This window comes from Hyperoodon ampullatus (genome assembly GCF_949752795.1).
Source record: "Hyperoodon ampullatus genome assembly, chromosome: 3".
NCBI classification, from domain to species: Eukaryota; Metazoa; Chordata; class Mammalia; order Artiodactyla; family Ziphiidae; genus Hyperoodon; species Hyperoodon ampullatus.
Window position 1 is genome coordinate 165,167,428 of NC_136916.1, and position 22,235 is coordinate 165,189,662.

A 22,235-nucleotide genomic window follows, 5' to 3' on the forward strand; every position below is an offset into this window, starting at 1 on the left:
TCAATGAGGCATATGTACACATTTCCAGACAAATAAACTGCAATCAGAGAAAGAACTGCAGTGAGTTCATTATATTTCTAGATTTTCAGAACAGTTTTTAATGTTTTTAATTAAGCTTTCAAATCATACATGTGTAAAAACTTTACTCTTTCAACTCCTTTTATTCTGTATTTACATAGTATGTGACCCCAAGGAGCCATCCGGTTAGGCGACCTTAATCATGATGACTAGCTGAGTCCATAAACTGAACCTGTCGAAGAAATAGTAATAATCTCTTAACTAGTAAAAGACAGTCCCTGCTCTTCTTGGGCTGAGAAAGTTACCAACCTGCAGTCATCACCTCCAGCACTAATAACATGTCGATCACCACTGGTAAATCGAATATTTGTCACATGGGGTGAATGACCCAAGAACCTTTTGTGCTTCGCCTAAAAAACAAGAACAAAGCTCAGGGTGTGCGATGAACACCGAAGTCAAAGGTTCTTAATCAGGAGCCATTATCTCCATCACGAGTGCTGTGGAGAGAAAGCAGTTTGGAGCACAGCTAATGATGAAATGCTTTCTCAGAATTAGTAATGGATCTGCGTTGAAAAGCATTTGAAATTTGGTAACAGATTGATTAAGGGTTTGATAAAAGACTAATCACAGGATAGTTTGCAAAGATGGCGTGGTTTGGGGGCAAAAGGGGAGATAATTTCTAATAGCTTTTATTTCAGAGCAATGGACTTAGGAAGTTTGGAGAAAATTTTACAATCACAAATTTACAAGTATTTTCAAATCATGAGACAATAACATTTTAGCTATTATGTGGGGAAAAGTACTAATGATCAGAAGTCTAAATCAGGAGTAAAGTTACATAAAATACTAAACCCAACGTAAACTTACAAATTTTTCAGGACATGGGAAGTCAAATAACTTAACCATGCCAAAGTCATCTCCTGTTACAAGGCTGATTCCTGAATGAGAGACGCAGGCACAGGTGACATCGGCTTTCTCAGCATGTCTGGACCAGATTCCCATAACTTCATCTCCTAGAATGCTAGAGAGAAGGAATAAAAAAGTCCACCATAGCACACACAGGTTTACCAAACTGAAAACGTTTCTTGGTAATTCACCTCTGAGTACCTAGTTACGTTATTTAAACACAGGAATAAGTTACGACAAGGTGTTAACCTGGAAGCCTGAACCTGCCGGGATGGCACTCCCTCACCCCCAGTACACCTTTTCTCAATGAAGTTCTATAATTTTAAGGGTTTATAGATTAATCCTTTAAAAAGTCAGTTAATACTTAATGATAACTGACAGAACTATTTTAAAATTAAAAGTGTTGATGGCATTTTTTCATTTTCATTGATGGTTATGCATGGTTATCTGTTCTACAGCCAGCAAATTTGAACCCATTTTATAAGGTTTCATTTCTAACAGCTGCTATCAATAGCATTCCTTTAGATAGGGAAATTATACAGTTGCCTAACAGTACCCAATACATGTTTTCATTGTCTGTTATTAAACCGACTTATGTTAAGGAAGTATCAGGGCATCTTTAAAGTCACAACTTTGATTTCCTTTAATTAAAAGAACTGATAAAGCATAGAAATATATTTGATCAAAAGGGGTCCCAGCATGAGTAAGTATATCATTCTCTTCTTAGGAAGAATTCAAGATGGTAACAAAAACTTAAACCTCAATTACTGTTCCTTAGTGGGAATGGCTCTAACTGTTCAGAAATAGGATTTTCCAGTTTTCCTATCTTCCCTTCTGTTATATGAAATATTTACCTTGTCCATGTAGCCCAAGTAATTCTGTCAATGGCAGCCTGATCCATAAGGTGTTTTCCTGAAGGCACTTCATAGACATGCCGTTTATAGCAACCAGTGGAGACCTTTCATAATATTAAAATGGAACAATTCCATCATGTGAGAGGCAAAATCCAGAAGTAGATTATAGTAAACTGGCAAAGTGCTACTTGATTTACATTTCTAACATTATTAAGACCAAAACATGACTACAAAACTCTGTGAGCAAAAAAAAAATGAAGAAAAGGACTGGTAATAATAGATTAGTAAAGAATTTATGCAGAAACAGTGAATAGTAGTGAATAAAAGGCAAGAGTTGAGAAGCTCTGGAACTGAGGAGTTTTAAACGCATTCACTAGCAAAATGTAAAGACTATTCGCATAGTCTTGGTACTGTACCTGGAGATGTCTGCTATCTGCAGAGAAGTCCATTTGAATGACAAAGCTTGGAATGTCTTTGCAGTAGCTGATTCTGTTAAGGGTGGGACCCAATGTTAGGTCATAAAAATCCACTGAATTCTCACTGGAACCCACTGCCAGAAACCGGGAATCTGGACTAAATCTGAACATGTAACAAAAGATTACATGTAAAAGATGCATTAGACCACATGAAATAGTATAAACATTTAAGACCACTGACTTTTCAGTTCTCAAAAATAAGTATTTGAGATAAATAATGTGTGATATGGCCTCAAACGGATTTACCTGATAGGCACAACAGACTGTGTATACTGATATTTGTCTGTTACATAAAACAAAAGGTTTATATTTTACTTCAACATTAAGTGGTTCCTGAATTTTCATCTCCTAATTTCTTTAAAAATAGCTCAGTTTTTAAAAAGCCACTAACAATTTACATATATTCCTAAATTACGTAATTCAGTACGATAGGATTCTTTCATCTGGAAAGATCATGTCTTAATAGCAAGGGACACAGACCAGCTTAACTCATGTCATGTTATTAGATGAAGTGATACTACTTGAAGCTTGGAAGAAGTTATTTTAAAATAATAAAGTACTATTTGCCTATCGATGATGCAAAGCAGTATGGGACAGTTTTTTTGAAAATGCTCCATAAGTCTTGCTGATGTACCTTTGGGAAACTGGAGAGCTGAGGGAAGCCATAATCACTGTTTTATATGCTGAAGATCTGAGGAAGGTTTCATGTGTAAAAACGGTTTTACTGGTGAAAACAGTGCAAGCTTTTGACAGACCTGGATTCAATAATCTATCTTGATCACAGAGAAGTGCTCAGTAAATGGTAACCACTGTTAATATAAGCTTAAGCACTGAAAAAGGCTCAAGAAAAGTTTTAATTCATAATCTGGGGCATAGACTGTTCAATGACTATGGATTAAATGAATGAACTATATATTCAGTGGAGATGAAGAGAAGCAAAAGACGTTTGGGGTTATAAGTTTAATTTTTCAGGCTTTCTAAGAGATGTTTGGGGTTATAACTTTAATTTTCCAGGCTTTAGTTATTTTTTTTGGCTGCATTGGGTCTTCGTTGCTGCATGCGAGCTTTCTCTAGTTGTGGTGAGCGGAGGCTACTCTCTGTTGTGGTGCGCGGGCTTCTTATCGCGGTGGCTTCTCTTGTTGCGGAGTACATGCTCTCGGCACACGGGCTCCGTAGTTGTGGCTCACGGGCTCTAGAGCACAGGCTCAGTAGTTGTGGCGCAAGGGCTTAGTTGCTCTACAGCATGTGGGATCTTCCCCGACCAGGGCTCGAACCTGTGTCCCCTGCATTGGCAGGCTGATTCTTAACCACTGCGCCACCAGGGAAGCCCTTCCAGGCTTTTTTTTTTTTTTTTTTTTGCCATGCCGTGCGGCTTGTGGTATCCTAGTTCCCTGACCAGGGATTGAACCCGGGCCACAGCAGTGAAAGCACCAAGTCCTAACCACTGGACTGCCAGGGAACTCCCTAATTTTCCAGAATTTTAAGGGCAGATGGAAGATAAGTCTTGGCAGGATGAACTTACTGGACGTGTCCAGTGTGATACTTATTCATCAAACATTCCCTGAATACTTGCTATTATAAGGCACTGTGGCTGGTGCCCAATGGACTCATAATTTAGTAAGGAGAAGTAGATAAGTATACAAACAGCCATATTTCAGCATACAATTTACGATGTGTTGAAATGCTACAGGCACGAAGGACCTTTTTTCCAAATGCAAGCTGGGTCATTTAAAGAGTATCCTTGACATACCATTCCATTTGTTGACTAACCTGATATCATGGATTGCACATCGTCTATCTCTCTTCTTTCCCCATATCTTTAGAGAGCTCACAAGTAAAATAATAAATTCTCCATTTTTCATTCCAATAGCCACCATGTCCCCTTCAGGGCTATAACACACAGTACGAGCAGCATGTCCCAAATTCACTTTGTTCAACATCTTCTGCATAAGAACCAAAAGAGCACAGAGAACTACATTAAGCAGAGTACTTACAAAGTAAACCAGTTTCTCCCCCAAATTCTCAACACAATGCTGAGATAGTTCTTTAAGTGCTAGCAATTTAGGACTTTGCTTGTTAGAAATTGTAATATCTTCTAAAAAAATTATACCTACTTTATCAGCAATGTCCCAGAGTCTCACTGTCCCATCTTCTGCAGCAGAAAGGAAAAAATCCCTGGAAGGATGTGTCGCCAGTCCCCATATAGGTCCATCCACATGACCGTTAACTAAAATATTACATGCTGCATTTTTCTCTCCAACTTCAATTATTTCAGCATTCCTTGTCCCTACTAGTATCTTGCCCTGGAACACAAGTGGGGCCAATATATTTAATGGAATACCACAGTTGCTCTTCTTAATACTATAAGAACGACCTACTGGCCTATGTGATACTGTGACTTAGAGAAAGAAATATACAGATCTTCCTCAACTTATGATGGGGTTGCATCTGATAAGCCCATCATAAGTTAAAAATGTCATAAGTTAGAAGTGCATTTGACACACCTAACCTATCAAACATGATAGCCTGGCCTACCTTAAACATGCTCAGGACACTTACTTGAGCCTCCAGTTGGGCAAAATCATCTAACACAAAGCCTATTTTATAATAAAGTGTTGGATACCTCATGTCGTTTATTGAATACTATCCTGAAAGTGAAAAACATAGTGGTCGTCTCAGTACAGACAGCATGGCTGTAAGTGAATTGATCGTTGGCCCTGGCGGCTGACCGGGGGCTGTGGCTGGCTGTGCTGCCCAGCATCACGAGAGAGGACTGTACCACACATCACTAGCCAGGGCAAGATCAAAATTCAAAATTCGAAATACGGTTTCTACTGAATTTGTATCATTTTTGCACCATCTTAAAATCGAAAAACTTTAACTTGGGGATGGCCTATATATTTGGTCTGTCCCCGCTTACTGGCATGAAGCTCCTAAAACCCTTGGAATTTCCTAAGTGATGAACAAAAGAGGGGTATCTTCTGTTATGGACCTCACCAAAGGATGGGGGCTGGTTGCCAGGAGACCCAACTATGTGATTAGGGGTTAGGGACTGGCAGTGTCACTCTCTCCTCTCCCCACCTCAGGGATGGGAGAGGGGCTAGAAGTTGAATCAGTTACCAACAGTGAAAGATTTAATCAATTATGACTATATAAGAAGCCTCCATAAAAACCCAAAAGGTCAGGGTTTGGAGAGCTTGCAAGTTGCTGCACACGTGAAGATGCAGGCTGAGTGGTCATGGAAGCTCCTCTCCCCTCCCCATATACCTTGCCTTGTGCAGTTCTACAACTGGCAGTTCATGAGTTACATCCTTTTACAATAAACTGGTGATCCAGTGAGTAACATGTTTCTCTGAGCTCTGTAAGTCACTCTAGCAAAATAACTGAACCCGAGGAGGGGTCGTACAACCCTCTCTAATTTATAGGCAGCGGGTCAGAAGGACAGGAAACTGACTGGTGTCTGAAGTCCAGGAGGAGTTGTTGGGAACCCCAAAGTACAGCCGGTCAGAAGCATAGGTAAGAACGTGGCATCTGAAGTGGTGCTGAGGGGAGCGGTCTTGTAGGATGGAACCTTCAACCTGTGGAATCCGATGCCTTCTCTGGTAGATACTGTCAGAACTTAGTTGAATTTTTGGACACGCTGCTGGTGTTGGAGAATTGTTTGGTGGTGTGTGGGAAGCACCCCCAAACTCAACATACACACATTGGATTTGGGTCCAAAACCAAAATAACATACTTTCAGAGAATTTTTTGCTTTGACTAGTTTAGTAGCAAGCCAGCCATTAGCTCATGCAAAGCTTTCTATGACCAGAGGCGCATCTGCAAGAGCACTGAGCCAGGCTGCATGTGCGAGCCCACGCTGAAGAGAATACACCTCGCTTCTCCAGTCATCGAAGTTTTGACTTTGACTATGATATATTAGTCTGAAGATCTCCAAAGAGGTGTAAGTGCATTGGGATATAGGAAGAAAGTATTGGATTTTAGTTAAAAAGAACTATAAATAAAAGTAAGCTTAACTAATATTTAATACACAGACAGGATAATACATGTATGTAATTTATAAATACACTTATTGTGAGTGCATGCACGGTCAAATTGTTTAGAGCAATGTGTGTTTTTTAAACACATGGAGACAGCTGCTTTAATCAAAATGAGTCAACTGGCAAATAAATTCAGCTGTCTACCAGAGTTGAATTAGCAGATGCAAGAAAATAAGGAGGTTTAGATACAGTGCTTAGGAGAACAGCTGCCTGTCTTTCTGCAAAGAAAGCAGCAGAGAAGAGGCAGGGGAGAACCGGCACGCGAGTCCGTCTCTGAGTTATTCTTCATCCAGTGGCGGAAGGTGAGAGAATCCCAGGAATAACCCTTTTCTACTGTCTGCTGCACTGCAATGCCTCACCAAACATCTTACCTTGCCTCTGCACACGGAACGGACACAATCTGTGACTTGTCCTGTCTCAAGCCTGAAGGCGCGGCATCGCCTCAGTTCCTGATCCCACAGTTTGACTGCTCCTCCTTCTTTTGACCTAAGAAAATAACAACCCAAACCAAAAGAAGCATTTACTATTGGCTATTACAAATAATTTTTATGATAAACAAATACTAAATTATAAGCAGAACAGAAAAAGAGGCTCCAATCTTTATATTCTTCTAAACTTTCTATGGCAATTTTTAGATACAGTGTCTCAAACATTCAGTTTAAGCAAATTTTATTTTATGAACACTTATTTTTCTGACATTAGCATAAGTTTATTTAGCACCTCCCCCTGCCCATACATCATATATCCTCTCTCATAATACTTCTTGACTGAGGAAATGTGCAAAATGAATTTTTTTTTTTTTTTTTTTGGCTGTGCATGCGGCTTATGGGATCTTAGTTCTCCGACCAGGGGTTGAACCTGGGCCACAGAAGTGAAAGTGCCAAGTCCTAACCACTGGACTGCCAGGGAAGTCCCCAGAATGATTCTTAATGTTAAGAGGATAATGGAAATGTAAGGCTAGATAATAGGATTACAGATGCTGTGCTACAGAATATATTTTCAGGGCCAAAAGAGCAGCACATTTCTTTCCAACCATTATTATTAAATATGCCACTGAACAGTTTAGTAGGTTACTGGTGAGCAGGAGTGTGCAAGACTAGATGAGGTGTGGAAACACGAGTGTCAGAGTAATATGCAAAAGATAAATATAGCCCATTTATGGTTTTTTCTCTTATACAGTCTTCCTTTATGTGAAAAGCAAAAGCTGCTGCATATTTGTGGGTTCTTTCAATGCTGTATAGGAATGTACTTACTTCCTGGTCACATATACATTCCATTTTAACATGCATATGAATATGTTAGTAGGAAATCAATGATAAGTATCTGGTTTCCACCGGGAGATTTGAAAACCACTCAGAAAAAAGGCCTCTCCTCACACACTTTGAGGTCTTGTCTTAATTTTATCTAACAAGTTTGCCTCAAGCAAAAGCAAACAAGGCAAAGTTTATTTCTAGCATCCTCTCATCCTTTTCTAATGCAGCAGTATGAATTTTATCCCTTAGTATCCACTTTGAACCAAAAAGAAAGCAGGCAGTCGAGATGCATCCTGAGTCCAATGGCAAAGATTCCCCCATAGACCACCACCTACTACTCAGCCAATATTTATACAGGCAGAGAGACATTAAGAAAATCAATTCCTAACCTGCAAGATAGCTACCTATCCATACCTCAGAAAAATGATCACCCAGTTGGAGTTTAGACTTATCTACAATGTGAAAAACACTGGGAGGGATTTAAGACCAGAAATAAAAATCAACAAGAAGGTGCATAAAAGGCAGCAAAGGAGAAGCATATGAGGAGGAAGGTCAGAGGATAATCCATGTGGCCTAGACATAACTAACTGCAAACCAGAGGCATCACGACGCATGAATATTCAGTAAGGCTGTGAAAAGAAAGAGGACTCACGGCCTCTCCTTGCCACCAGTGACAATAAGTCCGTCTCGAAGGGTGGTGTACATGGCAAACACAGGCCCGTTGTGAGCTTTGGCCACGATTCTACACAATATGTGGTCTTTCCACACACAGACATCTCCACTGATGGTACCTGTAAACGTCAAGTTATTCTGAAAAGGAGTGGGGAAGGGGGAGATAAACTCATGAAAAGTTCAAACAGAGTTCAAACAGCAATTCTCTATGTAAGTGTGAGCCTATGTCACTTTTTTTTTTTTTGGTAGTGAAACAAGTGAAGTGTTTACTAGGAGGAAAAAGGGTACGTGTGGAGAGACACATGGGTGGACTCAGAGAGAGAGTCGCACTATGTCACCTTTTTGGTACAAAGAGCATGGATGGCGGGAAAACAGTAGAGTCAAGAGTCAGAAAACCTGAACTCAAGGCTTAGCTTTGTTAGGGCCATTTCCTTTTCCAGGTCTTTTGCTTATTAGCTGGAAGACTTTTAAAGGTTAAAGGTTAAAGGTCAAGACTTTTAACCTCTATGAGTATCAACTTTTTCAGTGTAAAATGAGGGATCTCTAAGTCCCTAAGGTCTCTAAGGTCCCTTCCAATTCAAAAATGCTGTAATTCTAGTTTATATCATCTCTTTGGATTGCTTCCCTCTAGCTGCCCAAGAAATAACTTAAAGGTCATTAGTAACTGGGATTAAAAAAAAAGAATAGGAATAGGAAGTGAAAATAACTTTTATTAGGTTTGATAAGGTATTTTGTCATGGAAAGTAAACCTATTATCTGAGGCAAACTTGTAGTTTTTCAGAAATTGTATATGAAAATTAATATTTGCCATGATTTCTTAAAATCAAAACAGCAAAAGTTAATGCATTTCTGCAGTGAATCCAAAATAAGATAAATCTGTTAAGGTACCAAAAGCTTAAGAATGATTTAAGTGACTCTGAGAATTGCAATCCTGTTATATAGTTCATTTATGCAAAAACTGGAGAAATCAAATCCTGCATTATGTGCTATTTTTGTCTCATTTTAGCTTCACTTTTAGAGCAACTTGTATAAGATCCTTCATCAAAAACAATATGGAAAGAACCAATAAGAAAATAAGATTTTGGATTGTATCAAAAACAAACAGATTTTCTTGAATCTTTCTGAGAATACTAGTTTGCATGCTTAATTTCCCTACAATTTAATATTACTTCAAATTCCTCAGCATTTATACTTAATCTCTATATCTTTTATTTGGAAAACAATGATTATATTGGGTTGGCCAAAAAGTGCCTTCGGCTTTTAAGTAAAAATAAAAGACACATTTTTCATTTTCACCAAGAACTTTACTGAACAACATATTCACCTTTTTTTTTTTTTTTTTTTTTTTTTGCGGTACGCGGGCCTCTCACTGCTGTGGCCTCTCCCGTTGTGGAGCACAGGCTCCGGACGCGCAGGCTCAGTGGCCATGGCTCACGGGCCTAGCTGCTCCGCGGTATGTGGGATCTTCCCGGACCGGGGCACGAACCCGTGTCCCCTGCATTGGCAGGCAGACTCTCAACCACTGCGTCACCGGGGAAGCCCCATATTCACCTTTTTGTTCCACCACCTTCTGCCATTTTTCAGGCAACTTCATAATTCCATCTTCCCAAAACTTTTTATCTTTTTGAGCAAAGAACTGTTCCAGGTGCCTTTTACAGTCTTCCAGGGAATTGAAATTTTTCCATTAAGAGAATTTTGCAAATACCTAAATAAATGGAAATCCGAAGGTGCAATGTCTGGTGAATATGGCAGATGAGTCAGAACTTCCCAGCCAAGCTGTAACAGTTTTTGCCTGGTCATCAAAGAAACGTGGTCGTGTGTTATCCTGATGGAAGATTATGTATTTTCTATTGACTAAGTCTGGATGCTTTTCGTCGAGTGCCGCTTTCAGTTGGTCTAATTGGGAGCAGTACTTGTTGGAATTAATCGTTTGGTTTTCCAGAAGGAGCTCATAGTAGAGGACTCCCAATCCCACCATATACACAACATCACCTTCTTTGGATGAAGACCGGCCTTTGATGTAGTTGGTGGTGGTTCATTTCGCTTGCCCCACGATCTCTTCCATTCCACATTATTGTACAATATCCACTTTTCATAGCCCACCACAATTTATTTAAAAAATGGAACATTGTCATTATGTTTAAGTAGAGAATCGCATGCAGAAGTACGGTCAAGGTTTTTTTCGTTTAACTTACGTGAAACCCAAATATCAAAGCGATTCAAGCTGGTGCAAATGATTTTCAACACTTGATTTGGATATTTTGAGTATGTCGGCTATCTTCCTCGTGGTATAACGTTGATTGTTCTCAATGAATGTCTTGATTTGGTCGCTATCAACTTCAACTGGTCTACCCGACTGTGGAGCACTGTCCAGAGAGAAATCTCCAGCACAAAACTTCACAAACCACTTTTGACAAGTTCGATCAGTCATAGCACCTTCTCCATACACTGCACAAATCTTTTTTTTTGCATTTCAGTTGCGTTTTTACCTTTCTTGAAATAATAAAGCATAATAGGCCGAAAATGTTGCTTTTTTTCTTCCATCTTCAATATTAAAATGGCTACACAAAAATTCACCAATTTTGATGTCTTTTTTTAAATGCACGCTGATATGACAGCTAGCTGTCACTTACAATCTAACAAAATTGTTTCTAATGAAGTTAAAGACAGCTAAGTGCTACTAGAGCCATCTTACAGAAAAAACTGAACGAACCTTTTGGCCAACTCAATACTTGTCATATAGGAGCATCTTTAATTCACGCCTTCTCTGCAACTGGAATGTAAAAACTAATATTTTACTTTGCCTGCTCTCTACATAGCCCCTAGCATAGAGGATGCTCAAAAAGGCTTAAACTGAACATCAACCCATTTTGTTATATAACAAAACATTCGCACTGATTGCACTGTTGCTTCAAACATAAAAAAGTCAATTATGACTAATATTCTTTTTTTTTAATGAAAATATTGAGAAGGTTTTTATTTAGGCAAAAGAACAATGAACATGCAATAGTATCACTCTTTTACTTATAATTTCTAAAGGCTCCTCACATATGACTAACAGTCTAATCTTCAAGTTTATTTTCTATTGGGAATGGGCAATTGACTAAATAAGGAATTTTATACACAAAGAAAGTTAATATACATGGGCATATTAAATGTCAAACACTTGAATGTATAAGCTTTTCTTCTGGAAAGGAATTACTGGTCTTGTATTAACAATCTCCACAATATTTAACTGAAGTTTGACATGGCACAACCAGCACTTTCAATGGTCTCAAAAATATAAGTGTTCTTTAAGAATCTAGAATTATAATTTTCTTCCTTTGAGTATTACATACCCATATAAACACTTCAGTGAGAAAACCGACTTAGTTTTTTGATGCACCAAAGGATTTAAAAAGCCTGGCCAGGGCAACAAGGTATTAAAGGAAAGAGATGTGTCTTGTAAACCACAAGCCCAGGTGGAAGGGGGGAGGGGAGGGGAGGAAATGGCTCTTGAACACTCTTTCTAGTAAACTAGACCAGGAACTGTGCTCACCTTCTTCCCTTTAATGAGAGACATAGGCCAAGAGCACTTCCAACTACATAATAAGCAGTGAGTTAAGATGATAGGAAGCAAAGGAAATCCTAAACCAAGTACCACCTTAAATACTAGAAAAATCATGTTTCATGATTTATCTTTCTCCTATTCTGACAAATTATTAGGACCTAGGAGATTTAGGGTGACAGTTATAAAATTAATGAAGGCTTTTGAGAATGGCAGTGGCCCAAGGACTCAGATGTTTTATAATCCTTCTCCCTTGTTAACTTTCTTTCCCAGTCCCTGATTTCTGAAAGTATCAGAATTTGAAAGATGAAATATATGCATGACCAAGATATATGTAAGGATTAGTGGACTAGAGTGCCATATAAACAACATTCATGTGGTTCATCTATCTAAGGCAAGAAAATTCAAACTAGTCCAATTTGGGTAATTCACAGTTACACTACCACACGCATTTTAAGAGACATACTGCACCAAATGCAACAGCAAGCATGGTCTGCATCCGGGCATCTTGCAGTGTGCTCAGTAGCCCTTTTTTGCTAAGAAGAGCTCTTCCTGCCAATGTCCAGAACTTAACATGTTTTACTCCCACAGAGACAAACTGGGAATCTGAATCTGGTCGGAATTCTGCCACAAAAATACGTTGGTTGTGACCAGCTCTGCTGGCAATTTTGGCACCTGATAAAAAAGATACAACAAAATTTTCTAGGTTAGTATAAGAACTAAGCTAATTTCTACAGGATCAAACAGTTATTGAAAATATATAGTTCAAAAAATAAATGCTTATAAAAAGAGAGAGCAGGGAATTCCCTGGCGGTCCAGTGGTTAGACTCAGCGCTTTCAGTGCTGAGGGCCCCCTGATCGGGGAACTAAGATTCCACAACTTGCGCTGGCATGGCCCCCCAAAAAAGAGAGAGGGCATGTCCCTTGCACTGCTACCTAGCAATCACATGCCATACAATTAATAGTGTAGAGGGTCCTTTTTACATATTTTTACAAGTGATGTGTGATTTATGGAAAGTTTTATTATAATTTAAGGGGAATTTTAAAAACCATATCTTATTTTTTTCTGTGTAGTTCTATGAATTTCACTTTTTATAATGGCTATGTAACTGAAAAATTTTGTCCGAAATGTGTTAAAGTAATATTACCCTATTGCCCTTTCATTATCACTTAACAATATAATTCATCGCATTCTTGCGTAAGATCCTCTATAACCAACTAAATAATAATTAGCAAGACACTTACATGCATAGTTTCTTACTGAAAGAACAGTGAGTCATTTATAATATTAATAACTTTCATTAGTTTATACTTTGCTTACAGTTTCACTGGGTTTTGAAAGTGGAACATACCTACAACTGTGTATGGGTATTGAGTAGGGCTTAATAGTGAATAATGGTTTCAATCACCAAGTTAACACAAATATGAAATAGAAAATTCCTATCACCCCATTTTTATCTTTTAGAATTACAAAGAAAAAAAATCCTACCTTCCTGCCATCTCCAAATGGTAATTGTATGTTCTGGGTCTAGCCCCACAGATAGCAAGAGTTTACCAGTAGCACTGAAACTGACTGAACACACTCCCTTTGAATGGTAGCATCTTAGTATAGATAAAGTCTGCTTGTTCACTGCATCCCAGATGTGGATAGAAGGAGCTGTAGCTAAACAAAGATAAAATCCCAAAGTTGTAATACACCTATTACAAATGTTTCCATTTTTAAGGCTGATGCATACTCATCTCTGAAACACAGGAAAAATATGTACCAAAGAAAGACAGTGTAATTAATAAAAAATAGCTCAAAACTAAGACTGAATTAATAAGAAAGAAAGAAAAGGGAAGACAAAGGAAAGGAAGGGAGAAAAATACAGACTACTTCCTCAGGCTATAGTCCAAATTGCGCTTTTGAGAAAATAGCATTTAGACAAGCAAATTAAGTAATCACAACTTTAAACAACTTTTCAAAAAATAATGCATGTTTTAGATACATGTTAAATCTTTATATAATTATGTGGAGAAATATACAAACATTATACACTTACAAAATACCAGGATATATTTACTACCTATGTTATATGAAGGAGAGATAGAAAGTGAATACAAATTGAGAAAGGCAATAGGTAGGAAGCCACCTGAATAGATCACAAAGGAAATCTTCAACTGTATAGGCATATATCTGGTAAAAAACTAAGTTCATATCACTTTATAAGACAGTAGTTTTTTTTAAACAGGATTTCATGGAAGAAATTAAACTGCTAATCTTTGAAAAAAATTATATTTGTTGTTTTTTTTCTTTTTTAGATTTCTAAATTTATCTTGTCCAGCCCATTTCTACTGCTTAAAAAGTTTTCCCAGTTCTCTGTATTTCCTAGATTAAAAAACCATAGCTTTGGACTGTCCTTTTTTCATGAATTGCACCCTATAAAAAGGAATAGGTAAGTCAATTCAGCAGCTAATTTAGAACATAAGTACTTTTAGTAAAATAATCAAAATATGGAAGTGCATTTGCTTCAAATTATAAATTTGATTATAAATTTAATCTCTCCAATGATGGACTCTGCACTTAGCACGAATCCAAACTCCTCTCCGTGATCGGCAAAGCCCTACGTGACTGACTCCTGCCCCTCTCTAGGTTCATCTCAGAGGCCTCACTGCAGTCACACAGACCTTCCTGTTTCTTGATTCAGCTTTACGGCCTCCCCAGGAGGGAGTTAACAGAAGCAGAACTGAGGTTACTATCACTAGAATGGCCGGCTTGCTAGTGTGTGAGAACTTGACTTTTGAAATGTTCCCTATGTTGATAAGGTTATTTTGTCCACGGGGGGCACTGAATACCTGCTTTCTTCTGGGACTATGGTATTTTAGTAGTTGTGGCTTTGTGTCTATGTGACCAGCCCCCAGTAAAAACCTTGGTGTCCGAGTCTTCAGTGGGTTTCCCTGGGCAGAAACACTGCACCTGCATTGATATATTTGGCTGCTGGTAGAAGAAGCAGGTTGTCTGTGACCCCTGCAGGAGTGTTTTTTTTTTTTTTTTTTTTTTGCGGTACGTGGGCCTCTCACTGTTGTGGCCTCTCCCGTTGCGGAGCACAGGCTCCGGACGCGCAGGCTTAGCGCCCACGGCTCACGGGCCCAGCCGCTCCGTGGCATGTGGGATCTTCCCGGACCGGGGCACAAACCCGTGTCCCCTGCATCAGCAGGCGGACTCTCAACCACTGCACCACCAGGGAAGCCCTGGAGGAGTGTTTTGGAAGAAACATAGAAAGCCTGTGCCTCTATCCTCTAGGCTCCACCTGATGTGTCTTTTTCCCTTGCTGATCATTGTAATAAGCTACAGCACCGTAACTATCTCTGGGTCCTGTGATTCCTTCTAGTGAATCACTGAATGTGTGGGTGGTCATAGGATTCCCAAACCAGGCCTCAGCCTAGAGCCCCCAGATCACCCTTCAGGTATCACTGTTTTGTATCATTCTTGGCCTAGCTAAATGTTACCACCTCTGAAAAAACACTCTGTTTTGTTGCCATCGCCCTATTTGTTGTTTTTATCACATTTATCACCATCTTAGATCATGTTATTTAGAAAAAATAGTACTTATTTATTGCCTGTCTCTCTCTAAAGCAGAAGTCAGCAAACTTTCACTGTAAAGGGTCAGATAAGTGACAAAATTGAAGGTATTATGCAGGTACTTGTGTAATAAAAGAAAACAAATTTTCACAAAATTTATTTATTTATTTTTTGCGGTACGCAGGCCTCTCACTGTTGTGGCCTCTCCCGTTGCGGAGCACAGGCTCCGGACACGCAGGCTCAGCGGCCATGGCTCACGGGCCTAGCCACTCTGCGGCATGTGGGATCTTCCCAGACCGGGGCACGAACCCGTGTCCCCTGCATCGGCAGGCAGACTCTCAACCACTGCGCCACCAAGGAAGGCCTCACAAAATTTTTATTGATGAAATTCATTGAATGAAATTTTTTATAATATAGATCTAATAATGAGAATGAAGGTTTTTGGGGGGGATAATTCACTTAAGTGGGGTTCAAAATCAGAGTTCTTTATTTTAAAAAAAAAATTACAAATGTTCATCTGATAATGGTCTATAATAATTTTCAACTTTGAAATGTCTCACACAGATAGGTACTGTCAAATATGAATATCATCCAAAAGCATATGATTTTAATTGAGCATATTAATCACTTGTAAGGCATTCAGAAAATTCTATTAGAGTCTTATCTTTATATTTGCCTTTTAGCATGTATTACATTGCAGAATAATAACTTTAAATTGAAGGTTAGGTGGAAGTTCCTCAACTGTACACTTAAACAGATTTTTTAAATATGGAAATTTTCTCTACGTTTGTATCAACGTCTAAAAAATGTTGCTGGAATTGTAACTTGAGCCCAGAAAATACATTTGCTGCAAATTTGTGTGGGAATGGGAATCTCACTTCTCATCCTAATTTTTGACAGTATGAGAAGTATATAGTGAAGTTTGGCGTTACTTGTGATTCAAAGATTAGTTGTCATCAAATGACTTTCCTGAAGTATAAGTTTCACATATAAACACTGTAACTGAAATTTCAGGTTGTAATTGTAATTTACCTGTAATTTCAGGTTGAATCATTAAGAAACATTATCAAGTATGCAGCAAAAACTAATTTCCAAAGCCACTGAGTTTTCCATAACAGAGACTGAGGGCAGTTCTTCTCACTCAGAAAAATTTCAGTCCTGGCTCTGAGCTACAGAAATTGCCAAAAAACAAAACAACAAAAATGTTACCACTGCTAAACCACTGAACTGCTGTGGGGAAAGGGCAAGTCAGGACTTTCACCTTCTATTTCTAACATAAATTAACGGAACTGATGATGGTTAAGTCTGTGAGACCAAACAAAATTAACTGTTGACTCTCAATAACAAAATATTGAAGTTCAATTACACGATAGATTGAAATATTTTCCACAAACCACCTGCTGACAAATAACACAATGAATAGCCATAAATGCCTTAAATGATTATAAGCCTTTTAAATTTAATCAACTATCCCCTTTTCTGCTCTAGCTCCACAGATATTTTTACCACCATCAGCTGTAATACATCTTAGCAGATTCCACTTCAGGTTGTACTGAATTCACGTTTTCTTAACTTATTTGAAAATATTATCTTTTGTAGTTGTTCCATGGACTCCGTTCATAGAGGCAAACTTCAGTCACTTAAAAGTCCGCCCTGATTCCTCAAATAAACAACTGGCAACATTTGTCAACCCATCAAGAGCCAAGGGAAACCATTAAAAATCATCTGCCTTTTTTTTGGTCTTGTTTTTAGTGACTACTGATGTTGTTCCCAATGTCCTCAGTTGTTTTAGCAATGGTTTTTGCCAAAAAGCTCATAGTCTTAAGTTTATTTTCTCTGGACACTTGTTCGTTGCAATCAAACATGATTTAATTAACTCACAGTAATAAACAGCTTTTCTTGATTAGCTAACAAATGAGTCATTCAGAACCTTACTTAGGTTGTAGCCACATTTTATTTTTATTTTTTTTGAAGAAATTCTGTTGTGATGAGATATTGTCTTAAAGTTTCTAATTTTTCTGATTTTTGCTTTCCTGTGAACTGGGAATACTGTGATAAAGTTTAGTGTAAAAATGTTGACATATATTGTATTCTTTCAGCACAGCTATAGTATCATTGCATAATAAACACAATGTTTTACTAACTAATTTCATAACAACATAATCCATACTTCACTGTGCCTTTTGAGTTTGACATTCAAAGTCTATTTTCCTTTCCCCTCCCTTGTTTTGACATGATAGATATACACTGGTTAAAAACCAAAAAAAATGGCAGCAATGTGGATGGACCTAGAGAGTAGCATATTTAGTGAAGTAAGTCAGATAGAGGAAGACAAATACGGTATGACATGACCTATATGTAGAATCTAAAAAACAATACAAACAAATGTATATGTAAAACAGAAACAGACTCACAGACATAGAAAACAAACCAGTGGTTACCTAAGGAGAGAGGAAAGAGGGGAGGGGCAAATTAGGGGTATGAGATTAAGAGATACAAACTGCTTTGTATAAAATAGGTAAGGATATATTGTATAGCACAGGGTAATTATAGCCATTATCTTGTAATAACTTTTAGTGGAGTATAAGCTGTAAAAAAAATGAATCACAATGCTGTACACCTGAAACTAATATAATGTACATCAACTATACTTCAACAACAAAAAAATGTTGTGGAATAGCCATACACGTAGCACTCAAAACCTGTCAAGTTTTAAAAGAGAATCACTGCAATTTGTAGTGTGCTAAGCAGCAGTGGAAAGCAATGAGAGTGTTGTAAACAGTCTCTGTTGCAACTATTCAACGCTGCCATTAAAGCACAAAAGCTGCCATAGACAATATGTAACTGAATGAGCATGGCTGTGTCCATAAAACTTTATCTATGGATACTGAAATCTGAATTTCATATACTTTTCATGTTTTGTGAAATTTTATTCTTCCCGTGTTATTTTCCAACTACTTAAATTAATAAAAACTATACTCAATCATGGGCTGTACAAAAACAGGTGCTGGACCAGATTTGGCCCAAGGGCTGTAGCTTGCTAACCCCTGCCCTTGAGTGTAGACCAAGAGAGCAAGGACCCTGCCTGTTGTGTTGAATAAATGTGCAGTTAAATAGTCAAATCACAAAATCATGCTTTACCCTGGAGGAGGGGAGGGAAATGGATACAAATCACATAAATTGGTAGAAATCAAATCAATTTTTCTTATCAAACTGCTAATTCTTACTATATTATGTAAACTGAAATACAGTGGAAAAAGCCTAGTTATTATAATATCTAAAAACAACAGACATGCATTGTTCATCTAACAGCTTTTTAACTTCACAAAGCCATGGTCAAAATCAATAATAGGGCTTCCCTGGTGGCGCAGTGGTTGAGAGTCCGCCTGCCGATGCAGGGGACACGGGTTTGTGCCCCGGTCTGGGAAGATCCCACATGCCGCGGAGCGGCTGGGCCCGTGAGCCACGTCCGCTAAGCCTGTGCGTCTGGAGCCTGTGCTCCGCAACGGGAGAGGCCACAACAGTGAGAGGCCCACGTACCAAAAAAAAAAATCAATAATAAAAAGTTATTTTCAAATCTTTAAATGCTCTGTTGATCTAGTATGTGCAATAATTAAAATGGTTACATAAAAATAATAAATTAAAACAAATTTTATTTCTAGGCAATAAAACTTATTGATTCATATTTAAGATCAAGTTTTAGCCTCACCTTTATTCTTACCAGCTATGTGATATTGGCGAGTTAGTATCTACTATGAAGGATTCTTATGATGACTTACAACAATTCTGGGCACACTAAGAAGGTCAAAATATCTTAGCTTTTTTTTAAAAAAAAACTTATTATTGCAGATAGGGCTCAGCATCATGACATTAAAATGCTGTATTCTTAATTTAAAAAAAATCCAAAATAGGTTCAAGTATCTTATTACTCTATAAAAATGTGGGCTATCATTACTTAACAATATGACTAAAATGGAAAATGATTAATTTCCTTACCTGACATGTCTGCTGAATCACCTATAATGGAAATATAGCAGAATAATAATTATCCATAAATACTATAAGCAAAATTTGTAAAAACTCAATTATCATAAAATGATAATTTTAAGTAATTTAATTGTTATATACAAAATTAATTTTATTATGCAAAATTGAGTACACTGTAAGTAAAGCCACTAATTTCAATTATATATGCATATTAACATTCTATGCATATGACCTTTCAATCTTTGGATCAATATTTTCTTTATATATAGTGAGTTACATGATTTAAATATAGCAACTTAAAATAATATTGATATGGTTTAAAATTGACATGACTTTATTTTGGTTTAAAAAATGCCCTGTTAACAGATCCTTCGGGCTTTAATGGATCTCTACATGCAGGGAAGAATTAGATCTAAACGTTCTGAGAGAAATGATGGCAAAAGTTAGCATGTAACTCAAGGAAAAAAAAAAAAGCTCTTAATTCAGGCCACAAATTAACCCCTTTCTTATTTTTTTTTAATTAAACATTTTCTGTATGAGTAAAAGATTGCCAAAAAAGAAAACACGAAACTCATTATATTTGCAGTGGAAATATTTATTAACCACAGTTTTAGAAGCAATAGTCTACTGCAAGAAAGAAAGAAAAATTTAGGAGTCTTTTCAAGATAGATGATTGCTCTGTGCTTTGGTAGAGCTTTATATCCCTATGAAATAATTATTTCAATGACATATGTAGACCTATAGTATCCTGACCTGGAATATGAGAGAAAAGGTAATGAAGTACTTGACTCTGCTGAACAGACCAGTCAGGATATACCACTTTTAGTTCTGAACATGCTCTGATAACAAGCAAATGATGAGAGGACTTGAAACTATGTCACATGAAGAATGGTTTAAAGACTGAGGGTGTTTGGTTTTGGCGATCAGGCTTATCCCAGAATATCTGCAGGGCCTGGGACAATTAAGAGTACAGATAAAGACCTAAACATCACAGGTCTAAATATTCTGGGTGCCCCAAAATGAGGACCAGTGAATTGCAATGAAAGAGAAACAAATTTCAGTTCTATATGAAGAAGCACTTTATAACAGAGCTTCCTGGGCTTCCTTCGTGGCGCAGTGGTTAAGAATCTTCCTGCCAATGCAGGGGACACGGGTTCAAACCCTGGTCTGGGAATATCCCACATGCCATGGAAAAACTAAGCCCGTGTGCCACAACTACTGAGCCTTCACTCTAGAGCCCACAAGCCACAACTACTGAGTCCATGTGCCACAACTACCGAAGCCCACGTGCTTAGAACCCAGACACTGCAACGAAGAGCAGCCCCTGCTCGCCACTCGAGAAAGTGGTGCAACTCAAGAAAGCCTGCATGCAGCAACAAAGACCCAACGCAGCCAAAAATAAATAAATAAAATAAATAAGTTTATTAAAAAAAAAAAAACAGACCTTCCTAAGGAAAGGTTAGGTTACTCTGTTAGGCATCAAGTGATAATGGGGTTCAAGCACGTGTAGGAGGATCCTTAATCAAATATGTAACAAGGGAAATTCAAACAGCTAATGATGGACAGCTAATGATGGATAAAATGATATATTTGGCTCTGAGATTCCAAGAAAAAAGAACAGTTTGAATGTAACTGGCTAAAATACCACAAAAGCAAATATTTCAGTTCCTCTATGATTTATATGACTTTTTAACAAAGAGAACCATATACATTTTAGAAAGTGTTTTCCTGCTTTGTGGGTTTTAAACAAGCCTGGCAGGCAAAGTACCTACTGATTCAATTTACTTTAGGTTCAGAAAAGAAAAAGTCTCTTACTCTTTGATCTTCTCTTGAGTCTTTCTTACACTTAATTAGTCATCAGTAAAGAATTTTACGTCTTGTGGAATGGTACCAGTAGGGCAAGGAACAGAACTACATACATGATCTAAAATCCATCTCTGTACTGCCTGAACTTTGACTTGGAAGGAGAGAGAGGGGGAGATAATTAGCCATTCCACATTCTCTATAGTGTTGTCTTTCAACAAAAGGGAAGGAATACAGATATCAAATCATGCATTTGAAACTAACATAATATTTTATTTCAATTATATCTCAATTTTAAAAAAGGAAAGAAGTAGAGAAGGTCAAATTTCATGAAAGATTAATTTGTGACCACAACATTTCTTAATCAAAAGAGAAAACTATAGCCCTAATATGTTAAACAAAGTTGCCTTTTTTTTTTTTTTTTTTTGCGGTACGCGGGCCTCTCACTGTTGTGGCCTCTCCCGTTGCGGAGCACAGGCTCCAGACGCGCAGGCTCAGCGGCCATGGCTCACGGCCCCAGCTGCTTTGCGGCATGTGGGACCTTCCCGGACCGGGGCACGAACCCATGTCCCCTGCATCGGCAGGCGGACTCTCAACCACTGCACCACCAGGGAAGCCCCCAAAGTTGCTTTTTTAAAGGGAGAAAAGGGGAAAGAAAAGGAGAAGGAGCAAAGCTGGGAAATGGAAGAACCATGCCTTCTAGGATTTCATTCATAGAATGTAAATTCCGCTAACATAGCGATTTTGTCTTTTTTTGTAAGCTGCTTATATCCCAAGCACCAAGAACAATACCTTGCACGTGGCAGATACTCAGTAAATTTGTTGAATAACTGAACTTAATAAAAATTAACTGATCAATAACTATATGCCAAGAGGCACTAAACATGATGCTTTCATGACCAAAATGGTAACTTGGTCTCTTATTCCTTATGCAAAGTGAAAAGAAGACTTCAATTTCAAAAACTTAGTGTGAAAATGGGCTAGATCTACGTATTTATATTCAAAGATTAGAAAGGCTGGATCAAGAGCCAGAATAGAAGGATGTGGAGCTCACCTTCTCCTACAAATACATCAGAACTACATCTACATGCGGAACCCTTCTCACAGAATACCTGCT

The 22,235-nt window shown here is 38.0% G+C and overlaps 1 protein-coding gene across 2 annotated transcripts in view; it reads right to left on the bottom strand.

Moving 5' to 3' along the window:
- EML5 (EMAP like 5) overlaps positions 1-22,235 on the bottom strand; it is a gene marked incomplete at both ends in the record, with an annotated part of 162,265 nt that continues 140,030 nt past the window's right edge. For both annotated transcript variants that reach the window (XM_079700244.1, XM_079700243.1), the window contains 12 exons: positions 1-37; positions 328-428; positions 886-1,039; positions 1,779-1,882; positions 2,195-2,357; positions 4,025-4,197; positions 4,369-4,557; positions 6,666-6,780; positions 8,200-8,357; positions 12,233-12,441; positions 13,256-13,429; positions 19,325-19,345. In XM_079700244.1, coding sequence (XP_079556370.1) covers positions 1-37; positions 328-428; positions 886-1,039; positions 1,779-1,882; positions 2,195-2,357; positions 4,025-4,197; positions 4,369-4,557; positions 6,666-6,780; positions 8,200-8,357; positions 12,233-12,441; positions 13,256-13,429; positions 19,325-19,345 — 1,598 coding nt within the window. The remainder of the gene's footprint in view (positions 38-327; positions 429-885; positions 1,040-1,778; positions 1,883-2,194; positions 2,358-4,024; positions 4,198-4,368; positions 4,558-6,665; positions 6,781-8,199; positions 8,358-12,232; positions 12,442-13,255; positions 13,430-19,324; positions 19,346-22,235) is intronic.